The sequence below is a fragment of the Nerophis lumbriciformis genome, linkage group LG10, assembly GCF_033978685.3.
Source record: "Nerophis lumbriciformis linkage group LG10, RoL_Nlum_v2.1, whole genome shotgun sequence".
In the NCBI taxonomy this organism is placed as follows: Eukaryota; Metazoa; Chordata; class Actinopteri; order Syngnathiformes; family Syngnathidae; genus Nerophis; species Nerophis lumbriciformis.
Genome location: NC_084557.2, coordinates 16,735,197 through 16,748,587, shown reverse-complemented (window position 1 = coordinate 16,748,587; position 13,391 = coordinate 16,735,197). Strand labels below are relative to the sequence as shown.

The 13,391-nt window shown below is 38.6% G+C and overlaps 1 protein-coding gene across 2 annotated transcripts in view; it reads left to right on the top strand.

Annotated features, from left to right (window-relative positions):
* tmtc2b (transmembrane O-mannosyltransferase targeting cadherins 2b) overlaps nucleotides 1-13,087 on the top strand; it is a 238,514-nt gene extending 225,427 nt beyond the window's left edge. For both annotated transcript variants that reach the window (XM_061970158.2, XM_061970159.2), the window contains 2 exons: nucleotides 6,433-6,496; nucleotides 12,279-13,087. In XM_061970158.2, coding sequence (XP_061826142.1) covers nucleotides 6,433-6,496; nucleotides 12,279-12,458 — 244 coding nt within the window. In that variant the 3' untranslated portion in view covers nucleotides 12,459-13,087. The remainder of the gene's footprint in view (nucleotides 1-6,432; nucleotides 6,497-12,278) is intronic.
* Nucleotides 13,088-13,391: the final 304 nt, after the last annotated feature.

Genomic DNA, 13,391 nt, shown 5'->3' with positions numbered 1-13,391 from the left:
AACCTCATGGTTATGGTTATGGTCTGAGTTTATTTCAAACTTGTACAGTCGTGGTCAAAAGTTTACATACACTTGTAAAGAACATAATGTCATGGCCGTCTTGAGTTTCCAATAATTCCTACAACTCTTATTTTTTTGTGATAGAGTAATTGGAGCACATACTTGTTGGTCACAAAAAACATTCATGAAGTTTGGTTCTTTTATGCAATTATTATGGGTCTACTGAAAATGTGACCAAATCAAGTATGTATACTTTTGACCCGGCAGATTTGGTCACATTTTCAGTAGACCCATAATAAATGCATAAAAGAACCAAACTTCATGAATGTGTTTTGTGACCAACAAGTATGTGCTCCAATCACTCTATCACAAACAAATAAGAGTTGTAGAAATGATTGGAAACTCAAGACAGCCATGACATTATGTTCTTTACAAGTGTATGTAAACTTCTGACCATGACTGTATACAGATACAATGCAAAGTTTATTTAATCCTACTCCTTTTCCATTTCATACAAATTGGTAACACATTTTTTCAGTTCCTGTTCTCATTTTGTAACGTAATTTACATCAATGAGTTCTAAATACAACAGTTCTCTTAATAGTTAAGTCAGTTATGATTCACATATTGAGATAAATAATATCTAATTTTTTAAAAACTTCATAATGTTAATCAAAATGATTCTTCCTTGTACTTTGTAAGCACTCTTAAACTGGATCATATCAGTACATTGTTTGACTTATTTACTTAATCCACACCATGATTTAATTCCACATACAGATATGCTAAAGGTTTTAAGTCTTGTGCATGCATACAAGTGTTTTAAATTAGTTTTCGTCTAAGGTCATATCATTTCTCCTTTTTTTTAAGAATGGTTATACATTCTTGGGTAGCAGGTTATAGTTTGCTTTGTGCATAATTTTAGCTGTTTGTAAATGCACCAAATCACAGAGTTTCAGTATTTTTGATTCAATAAATAAAGAGTTTAAACGTTCTAGATATCCAACATCATTTACTATTATAACTGATCTTTTTTGTAAGACGGTTAGTGAATGAAGTGTACTTTTGTAGTTATTTCCCCATATTTCTGCACAATAACTCAGATATGGTAACACTTGCGAGCAGTAGAGAATATGAAGTGATTTTGGTCCAGAACATATTTTGCTTTATTTATTACTAATGTATTTCTTGCCACTTAATGTTGTTTATTTGTTATGTGGGATTTCCAGTTCGTTTTGTCATCTATTATTATAACAGCCAAAAATGTGACTTGTTTTACCCTTTCAATGTCTACTCTGTCTATTTGTATTTGTGTTTGATTTTATCTTCTACTGTTTAGCAATATTTTAGCTATACTGAGATTCAAGGTAGGTATTTAAAAAAAAATTATAATCTTATTTATTCACTGTTGTGTAACAAAGCGAGAACAAACACATGGGATAAAACTGCTATGATACGAAAAGGGGTAGGATTAAATAAGCTCTGCCTCCTTCTACTCCTTTTTGGACATGCTGTAATAAAACAACTGGAAATATGTGATGTGTTACATTGAAACTGAACGCATGTTCAAAATAAACCGACACCAACCAACCGATGTAACATTTACTTTGGTCTATTATTCTCATTTAAGTATGGAAAGTAATTTGTTCTGCACCAATTCTTATTTACCGTATTTTTCGGAGTATAAGTCGCACCGGAGTATAAGTCGCACCTGCCGGAAATGCACAATAAAGAAGGAAAAAAACATATATAAGTCGCAGTATGAAAGAAACTGCGACTTATAGTCCGAAAAATACGGTACATATTATTGGATCACTTTATTATTATTTTCAAGTAACACATCTGTTCTATTTTGTAAGCTCTTTTGTTTTATAGAGTGCGAGACTTGTGAACATGTTGTTGCAGTTGTGTGTGGAGCTCAAGCGTGTCCTGCCATTGTGGTGCTTTGAGTAAGGAAGGCAACAAAACTATTCTTCTCTAAACAACTCAACTGTAAAATGCCTTTAACCCACAGCCGTTGGTGGGAGACAAAACAATAGGCTTACACTAACTATGCAGTGAATTATTGTTCATTGCTAATTTACATGTCAAGGGTGTTGTCTCAATTGATGTATTTAGACTAGGGACTAGGGTCGACAAAATAATAGAATGGAAAATGACAGCAGATGTCAGCAGACTAATTAGGAGTCTTTGTTTGTTTACTTACTACTAAAAGACAAGTTGTCTTGTATGTTCACTATTTTATTTAAGGACAAACTTGCAATAAGAAACATATGTTTAATGTACCCTAAGATTTTTTGTTAAAATAAAGCCAATAATGCGATTTTTTTTTGTGGTCCCCTTTATTTAGAAAAGTACCGAAAAGTATCAAAATTATTTTGGTACCAAAATATTGGTATCGGGACAACACTAATTTAGACGTTTAATTCTTACATCACTAAATTAATGATCTGAATGAATGAGATTGATGCTGTATTGAAGTCATGGGATCTACCGCTATTAATTATTGTTGCATACCGACTAATGAAACGTACACAACATACTCTGTAATAATTTGTATATACAAACAAGTTTTAGTGTCAAAATATTGCAGTTTAGGCAAGGCAAGGCAAGTTTATTTATGAGCACAATTTGTATACAAGGGAGTTCCGAGTGCACTACAGAAAATTAAAAGAAGACAAAAATAGAAATAAAATGATAATAATCCAAATTAAAATCCAGCCATTCATCCATTTTCTACCGCTTTTTCCTCTTGGAGTTGCGGGGGGGTCAATGAAACTCATAAAATATAATCATCATAAAAACAATCTAATTAAAATTAAAGAGTGTAGATAAAATATGTTCAGTTGTCGTATGCACAATTAAATAAAAGTGTTTTCAACCTGGATTTGAACATTGCCAACTTTGAGGACTGTCTTACATCTTCCGGAAGACTATTTCAGATTTTAGGAAAATGAAAGTGAAACCATGTTTAATCCCGACTCTGGGCACCAGTAGGAATCCACTTCTGGTTTAGAGATTTTTCTCCAAAAGTTTCTCATCGGGCCGGATATGCTGGCGTCATGTCACATATTTAAAGTGTCTTTTTGAGAACATCCTGACACTTATTAAATGGTTAGGTTTCTAAATAAATATTTAAAAATATTTACTTATTTCAGCGTCCATATATTTTCTCTGCATGCATGTAATACCAGCACACCTGAGACACATGGGATGGCATCAAATTTAGTATCAGAGGTCCCAGATTTAGCCCGGTGAATACCACAAGACTGATAATATGTATTTTCCGTACTATAAGACGCACTTAAAATAATTTGTTTCCCTCAAAACTCAAAAGTGCGCTTTATAACCAGGTGCGCCTAATGTACGGAATCATTCTGGTTTTACCTACCGACCTCGAAGTAATTTCATTTGGTACATTGTGTAATGATAAGTGTGACCAGTAGATGGCAGTCAAACATAAGAGATACGTGTAGACAGCAATATGATGGCAATATGACTCAAGTAAACAACACCAACATTTTATATGTTACATTGAAAATATAGAACATTACACACGCGCTCAAAAATCAAGCAAAATGTTTTAGTACGACTTTGGTAAGCTATGAAGCCGCACCGCTTGATAGATTGTTGGTGCATTAAACATACAAGTATTATTATGGTGTGTGTATAAGGTAAGACATATTATATTGCGTTTTGTTTTGCAATATTATGCAAAAGCAACTTTTCTTACCTTCTGGTACCTGCTGATCTGTATTTGGGATCTGCATAAATCCTGAAAAAAAGCCTTTGTAGTACGTGCCGACGCCGTAGTCGATAAGCTTCTTCTTTTTCTCTATCTTCTTGTTATGGGACATTCATCCTCCAATGTTGCCATTTCTAGTATAAAGTAGCGTAAAGTTCTTACTTATAACTTTCAATAAACTCGCCATGAAAGCGCTAAAACATACCAGTGTAGTGAGTTTACATTATTCACCCAAGGAACTTTAGTTATTAGAGAGTTCCGGTCTGTAAAACATAATCTATACAACATTTTGACCAAAGAACCACCAGTACAGGTCATGTAGACCACAAGGAAGTGTTTTATATTTAGAAAAAAATAATACTAATATGATTCCTTTAATGCGCCCTATAATTATAAATGAAAAAAGATCAAAAATAGATCATTAATCGGCAGTGCGCCTTATAGTCCGGTGCGCCCTATGGTCCGGAAAATACGGTAATTATATCCCTTAATCACATACTTGACAACCTTGAGACCTCCGATTTCGGGAGGGGGTGGGGTGGGCGTGGTCGGGGGTGGGGCGGGGGCGTGGTTGGGCCGGGGCGTGGTTAGGGGCGTGGTTAAGAGGGGAGGAGTATATTTGCAGCTAGAATTCACCAAGTCAAGTATTTCATATATATATATATATATATATATATATATATATATATATATATATATATATATATAAGAAATACTTGACTTTCAGTGAATTCTAGCTATATATATATATATATATATATATATATATATATATATTTATTTTATTATATATATATGTATATATAAATAAAAGAAATACTTGAATTTCAGTGTTCATTTATTTACACATATACACACACATAACACTCAACTCATTGTTGAGTTAAGGGTTGAATTGTCCATCCTTGTTCTATTCTCTGTCACTATTTTTCTAACCATGCTGAACACCCTCTCTGATGATGCATTGATGTGTGGCATGCACAAAAGTGCTTTCATCAAATGCATTAGAGTCTGGAATCTTCCATCTCTCCCTAGCATGGCCCAAAACCGGTCAATCTTTGCTTCCTGAGGAAGATCTTCAGTGCCAAGCACTTGGTAGTCCACTACTTCTTCCCGGAGGCTATCCAGGTCCAATCGCAGCTGCGGCTTGGAATTTACAAGCTGTTATGAGAGTAGCGTATGTGTGTGTGTGGCCCTTTAATAGGTGAGCATGTGAGGTGAGTGACGTCAGTGAGTGTGTGGGCGAGAGAAGAGAGGGAGCGGTAGCGTGAGTGCGGGTGGGGACTAGTTTGTTTTGTGTTGGATTGGCTGTGTGCAAGCAATCAATAAAGCAAGATTTGCAACTAATCACCGGACTCAGGCAGGAAAGGTGCAACAAAGCGTATATCTTCATCTTACTCGTCGTCGGCGTCACCATGGCTGTATCTTCCTCGTTCTTCTGCTTTGTCTCCTTTTTGTGTGCGCAGTTGTGCACTGCACTCTCTAAAAGCTATATATGTTATTGATGTTATAGATGGCAGTATTGTCCTGTTTAAGAGTGTCACAACATTGCTGTTTAAGGCAGACGAACTGCTTTACGGTAGACAAAAACATGACTGCTGTTGTTGTGTGTTTTATTACCGCGCTGGGAGGACGTTAATGAAACTGCCTAACAATAAACCCACATAAGAAACCAAGAACTCGCCCTCCATCATTCTACAGTTATAATGTGTTTGGGCAGGCACACTGTTTATATCGTGGGAAAGCGGACTCAGGTCCGCATGGAGCTGGAGGGGGCGTGGCCTCCAGCTCCGCCTGAATTTTGGGAGATTTTCGGGAGAAAATTTGTCCCGGTAGGTTTTCGGGAGAGGCGCTGAATTTCGGGAGTCTCCCGGAAAATCCGGGAGGGTTGGCAAGTATGCTTAATCATGATCTTGCTTCAGTGGTAAAAAAAAAAAAACCTGCATTAAACATGCATTAATGTTTATGTCAGTGGAAACCTGGTTATTCTTAAACGTGGTTGCCCTTTTACCTGGAACATTAAAATAAACGAGTCCGTTTATAATGGAGCACGACAGCCAACATGAAAGCCGGCCTCCTTTGATCAGCAGAAAGAAAGGAGCTCCACCACAGCCACCAAAGCCCCTCTGTCCTTGACTTTGTCAAAAAAAACTGCACAATTGTTACCATCAGTGAAAAGCACGCTAAAAAACAAAACAAAAAGAAGCTAAATAAGTTGTGTCATAGATAATGCATGACAGCGTGATATTAGACATGGGTGGATTACGATGTTCTAAAGTTGACATTTTAGTGTAATAAAATGTTTTGTGTTTCTATGCTCGCATGTCACGCTTTCCAATACTTGCAGTAAACAAGAATGTGTGATAAATTGACCGAGTCAGCCTAGCTTTGCCGTAATTCCAAAATTCAGGACTCAATTAACAAACAAAGTGCTCACGCTGCATTCCTCGGTTGTTATGATGTTATCGAGGGAGTGATCCTATCGTATTGAAAGATGCTATCCGATGAGAACAAAATCAGGCAAATGGATCAACCTTTCTCGTCTCCGGTGCTGCCCCCCCGTACCCCCCACTGTTATTTTCTCTGTGGCCCCTGAGCAGCCGTAAACACAGCAGGTTCAAGGCCTCCTCTGAGGATGCGGGTAATAAAGATGAGTAATGGCTACGTCTTTCTGTTTTCCCTTTTAGACAAGCCAGTCTGAATGAGGCAGCTGAGAAGTATTATGGACAAGCGGCAAGCCTGAGACCAAACGTGAGTACAGACCACAGATAATCATCATCAGGACTATTGCACCTGATGGATCAATGTTTCTTAACCATAGAAGCCCCCGAACAACGTACAGTCGTGGTCAAAAGTTGACATACACTTGTAAAGAACATAATGTCTGTCTTGAGTTTCCAATCATTTCTACAACTTTTATTTTTTTGTGATAGAGTGATTGGAGCACATACTTGTTGGTCACAAAAAAACATTCATGAAGTTTGGTTCTTTTATGAATTTATTATGGGTCTACTGAAAATGTGAGCAAATCTGCTGGGTCAAAAGTATACATACAGCAATGTTAATATTTGCTTACATGTCCCTCGGCAAGTTTCACTGCAATAAGGCGCTTTTGGTAGTCGTCCACAAGCTTCTGGCAAGACTCTGGTTGAATTTTTGACCACTCCTCTTGACAAAATTGGTGCAGTTCAGCTAAATTTGTTGGTTTTCTGACATGGACCTGTTTCTTCAGCATTGTCCACACGTTTAAGTCAGGACTTTGGGAAGGCTATTTTAAAACCTTAATTGTAGCTTGATTTAGCCATTCCTTTACCACTTTTGACGTGTGCTTGTGGTCATTGTCCTGTTGGAACACCCAACTGTGCCCAAGACCCAACCTCCGGGCTGATGATTTTAGGTTGTCCTGAAGAATTTGGAGATAATGCTCTTTTTTCATTGTCGCATTTACTCTCTGTAAAGCACCAGTTCCATTGGCAGAAAAACAGGCCCAGAGCATAATACTACCACCACCATGCTTGACGGTAGGAATGGTGTTCCTTGGATTAAAGGCCTCACCTTTTCTCCTCCAAACATATTGCTGGGTATTGTGGCCAAACAGCTAATTTTTTGTTTCATCTGACCACAAAACTTTCCTCCAGAAGGTCTTATCTTTATTCATGTGATGTCAGATTAAACATTTGTTTTGCCATATTGCCCAGCCCTAGTTGATATTGTTACCTGATTGGCTGTAAGCGTGTCCCTCCCATTCCTCGCTGATCAAATCATGTTTTGTTAGGTTGATGCAACCAACCATGCTTCATTCTTTCCAGTTTCTTCCGACCAAATTTAAGGTTTTATCGAACACATTTTTAATTGATATTAATTATGTGTCTATCGTGGGCAGCACGGTGGAAGAGGGGTTAGTGCGTCTGCCTCACAATACGAAGGTCCTGAGCAGTCCTGGGTTCAATCCCGGGCTCGGGATCTTTCTGTGTGGAGTTTGCATGTTCTCCCCGTGACTGCGTGGGTTCCCTTTCGGGTACTCCGGCTTCCTCCCACCTCCAAAAACATGCACCTGGGGATAGGTTGATTGGCAACACTAAATTGGCCCTAGTGTGTGATTGTTGTCTGTCTATCTGTGTTGGCCCTGTGATGAGGTGGCGACTTGTCCAGGGTGTACCCCGCCTTCCGCCCGATTGTAGCTGAGATAGGCTCCAGCGCCCCCCGCGACCTCGAAGGGATTAAGCGGTAGAAAATGGATGGATGGATATGTGTCTATCGTGATATATATTGATATTGTTTTATCGGCCCAGCCCTAATCTAAAGATTGCTATTGACTATAAAGTCAGACCGGGTTTTAAACAGAAGCCTGGTTCACAGGACAGTGGATAACACATGCTGACTGAGGAATCCCAGAGGATTTTAGTGTAGTTGTGCTTTTTTGTTTTTTAAATATGTGTCTCCTAACTTCTACATCCCTCCTTCCATCCATTTTTCCGCCGCTTATCCGAGTCCGGGTCGCTGGGGCAGCAGTCTAAGCAGAGATGCCCAGGCCAGCTGTGAGACATAGTCCCTCCAACATGTCCTAGGTCTGCCCCGAGGTCTCCTCCCGGCTGGACATGCCCGAAACACATCACCAGGGAGGCGCCCAGGAGGCATCCGTAGTAGATGCCCGAGCCATCTCAGCTGGCTCCGCTCTACTCTGAGTCTCTCCCGGATGACCGAGCCCCTCACCTTATCTCTGAGGGTGATCCCAGACATCCTGTGGAGGAAACTAATTTTTCCCGCTTGTATTCGCGACCTTGTCCTTTCGGTCATTACCCAAAGTCCATGACCATAGGTGAGGGTAGGAACGTAGACCGACCTGTAAACCTTCTGGCTCAGCTCCTTCTTCACCACAACAGACCGGCGAAGAAGGAGCATTTTAATTGGAACATTAATGTTGCAATTAAAATGCTTTCTGGGGCCAACAAGTTAATCTGGTTTGGCAATCTTTAACGTGCCCTGAAAGATCCTCATCTACCTTGTCTGTCCTAGTCAGTGGTTTCATGCATTGGTCCTTCCTCTCGAAAAGCGCTGGTGTTTTGTATGAAGAACATATGTTTCCAACAATTCCGTCCACTTAATGGATTTTGTCCTTTGAGTCATGCCATCCCCTGTAGCTCAGCAACTTAAGTCCCATCAGAGGCTTGTTTTTCATGGCTCTTCATCTTCCCTTTGAAAGTGTTCCTTTCCCACCGTGGCATTCTTTACCTTAATATCTGTCTGGACTATTTGAGCATTTGAGCGAGTCACTCTACAACCGAGTTTGACGCCCTCGCAGTCTTTATATGGTCTATGTTGCTCTGCTGCACATCTGGTGCTGCCTCGGCTGCCACATGCCACTTTTTGTGGAGGATTGAGAGGTAGACAGATTGCAGAGCTGCAGGAAATTAGGGGGGGAAAAATTAAAGCTTTTGACGAGGGACGTTTGCAAAGTGCCGTATGCGCTGCTACAGGGCAACGGGAAAAATGCAGGATATAAATCAAAGAGGTCTTAGCCGTATGAAGCGGAGCAAGGAATATTTTTGGCCGAGCTTACCTGAAAGGTTTTACTGGTGAGCTGTGGAGGGAACTTGGGGATTGATATGTCCTGCAAGGGGAAATATAAAGAACGTTCTTGGTTATCTGTGGAAAAACAACTCTAAAGTTGGTTCATTTCCTGAGTCTTTGCTCACTCTATTATTCATAGTGATGATGAACTGGGAATATTGACAGTGAAAAATGTGTGTAATTTAGAAATATAATTACTTACTGTACTATTCTTCATGCAGATGCTTTCTGTCAGCAGTGTTAGTCGAATAAAACATGTTTTGTTTAGCTGACCTCTCAGTTGTGCTGGGATATGCCTGTATTTGAATGAATGAATATGACCTAACGTATTTTCCGGACTATAAGGCGCACTTAAAAAAAATGTTTTTCTCTCAGAACTCGACAGTGCGCCTTATAACCCGGTGCGCCTGATGTAAGGAATAAGTTTGGTTGAGCTTACCCACCTCGAAGCTATTTTGTTTGGTACATGGTGTAATGATAAGTGTGACCAGTAGATGGCAGTAACCCCCCCCCCCCCTAGAGGGGGGGTTGGGGGGGTTACCCACATATGCGGTCCTCTCCAAGGTTTCTCATAGTCATTCACATCGACGTCCCACTGGGGTGAGTTTTTCCTTGCCCTTATGTGGGCTTTGTACTGAGGATGTCGTTGTGGCTTGTGCAGCCCTTTGAGACACTTGTGATTTAGGGCTATATAAATAAACATTGATTGATTGATTGATGGCAGTCAAACATAAGAGATAAGTGTAGACTGCACTATGATGGGTCTCAAGTAAGCAATACCAACATTTTAAATGTTCCATTGCAATAAGATGCTTTTGGTAGCCATCCACAAGCTTGTGGTTGAATGTTTGACCACTCCTCTTGACAAAATTGGTTCAGTTCAGCTACATTTGTTGTGTTCTGACATGGACTTGTTTCTTCAGCATTGTCCACACGTTTAAATCAGGACTTTGGGAAGGCCATTCTAAATCCTTAATTCTAGCCTGACATAGCCACTTCTTTACCACTTTTGACCTGTGATTGGGGTCATTGTCCTGTTGGAACACCCAACTGCGCCCAAGACCCAACCTCCGGGTTGTCCTGAAGAATTTGGAGCTAATCCTCCTTTTTCATTGTCCCATTTACTCTCTGTAAAGCACCAGTTCTATTGGCAGCAAAACAAACAGAACATAATACTACCACCACCATGCTTAACGGTAGGATTGGGGCTCCTGGGATTAAAGGGCTCACCTTTTCTCCTCCAAAACATATTGCTGGGTATTGTGGCCAAACAGCTCAATTTTTTTGTTTCATCTGACCACATAAATTTACTCCAGAAGGTATTATATTTCTCCATGTGATGTCAGGCAACCTAATGTCATCAGCCCGGAGGTTGGGTCTTGGGCGCAGTTGGGTGACCCCAACACACATGTCAAAAGTGGTAAAGGAATGGCTAAATCAGGCTCGAATTAAGGTTTTAGAATGGCCTTCCCAAAGTCCTGACTTAAATGTGTGGACAATGGCGAAGAAATAAGTCCATGTCAGAAAACAAATTTAGCTGAACTGCACCAATTTTGTCAAGAGGAGTGGTCAAAAATGTAACCAGAATCTTGTCAGAAGCTTGTGGATGGCTACCAAAAGCGCCTTATTGCAGTGAAACTTGCCAAGGGACATGTAACCAAATATTAACATTGCTGTATGTATACTTTTGACCCAGCAGATTTAGTCACATTTTCAGTAGACCCATAATAAATTCATGAAAGAACCAAACTTCATAAATGTGTTTTGTGACCAACAAGTATGTGCTCCAATCACTCTATCACAAAAAAAAAAAAGAATTGTAGAAAGTATTGGAAACTCAAGACAGCCATGACATTATGTTCTTTACAAGTGCATGTAAACTTTTTTGGGGGGGTTTGGTGGTAGCGGGTGGTGTATATTTTAGCGTCCCGAAAGAGTTAGTGCTGCAAGGGCTTCTGGGTATTTGTTCTGTTGTGTTTATGTTGTGTTACAGTGTGGATATTCTCCCGAAATGTGTTTGTCATTCTTGTTTGGTGTGGGTTAACAGTGTGGCGCATATTTGTAACAGTGTTAAAGTTATTTATACGGCCACCCTCAGTGTGAACTGTATGGCTGTTGACCAAGTATGAATTGCATTCACTTATGTGTGTGAAAAGCCGTAGATATTAAGTGACTGGGCCGGCACGCAAAGGCAGTGCCTTTAAGGTTTATTGGCGCTCTGTACTTTTCCCTACGTCCGTGTACACAGCAGCGTTTTAAAAAGTCATACATTTTACTTTTTGAAACCGATATCGATAATTTTGAAACCGATAGTGATAATTGCCAATATTACATTTTAAAGCATTTATCGGCAGTCCGATATTATCGGACATCTCTAATATATATATATATATATATATATATATATATATATATATATATATATATATATATATATATATATATATATATACATATTTATATATATACATATATACATATATATATATATATATATATATATATATATATATGTATATATATATATATGTATATATATATGTATACATATATATATATATATATACATATATGTATATATATATATATATATACATATATATATATATATAATGTATATATGTATGTATATACGTATATGTATATGTTTATATATATACTGTATATGTATGTATATATTTATTTTTAAATAATCAAACCAATATAACCAGGGAGCAATAGCTCAACAATCTCTTTTTTTATCCAAACAAAACAACATTATTACAGCAAACTTAAATGTCAACTCGTACACGCACACAAAAGTGCGGCCTACATGCTAGCCACTAGGCTACCGTGCAGTTAAAAAATGAATTGCACAAAAATTTTAATCGTGAAAATTGTGATTATTGAAAGTCATATCCACTCCAAAGATAACACACGAATACTTGAAGTATAAATCTCCTCTGTTGTTGTTTTGGTGTAGTATCCGGCAGCCTTGATGAACTTGGGTGCCATCCTTCACCTCAATGGGAAACTTCAAGAGGCCGAAGCCAATTACCTCCGTGCTTTGCGCCTCAAACCGGACGACGCCATCACTCAGTCCAACTTGCGTAAGCTGTGGAACATCATGGAGAAACAAGGCCTGAGGACCACCAGCTCCTGAGTTTTCATGGGAAAAAAAGTCGTATTTTGCCTCCTAAACTGACCTCATTGACGAGGAAGACTCAAGAGGAGCCTCCGGCGCTCTTCCGGTGGCGCCGACATGCACCTCAGCTTTTGACAGTGTTGCCAGACGTTAGGTAGACATTCAAATTGAATAATGTACCTCCTTAAGAACTACAGCACTTAAAATTAAAACTGGGAATGTTTTTTTTCCATTCTTTGGAATGAAGAAAAACAAAGTTTCTTCCATCGCCTTTAATGAATAAATCTGACAATAAGGTATTAACTCAAAACTATCAATAACAATTGAGACAAATTACATGATGATGATATTTGATGAATGCGTGAAAAAAGGGAATTAATTTATTTACAGCAATATAGAAACTTGGAAAGGTTGAAAAAAAGAATATATGTTGCTGATTACTGTTTTCTCTATGAACATGTAGACAGGAAAAGGAACTAGGACCTATGTGATGTATTTATTTTGCCTTATCTGTAAATGTTTGAGGATTTTTTATGGAGGGTGAAATGGGACAAAATTTAATGAATCTTTAAATAAGTATTTGTTAATTATAATTAAGATCAAATACTTTGATGTGTCATTAATTTATTTGATGTAAAATACAGGTTTTTTTGTGTATGTATATATATATATATATATATACATATGTGTATGTATATATATATATATATATATATATATATATATATATATATGTATATGTGTATATATATATGTATATATATATATATATATATATATATATATATACATGGGCGGTATAGCTCGGTTGGTGGAGCGGCCGTGCCAGCAACTTCAGGGTTCCCGGTTCGATCCCCGCTTCCGCCATCCTAGTCACTGCCGTTGTGTCCTTGGGCAAGACACTTTACCCACCTGCTCCCAGTGCCACCCACACTGGTTTAAATGTAACTT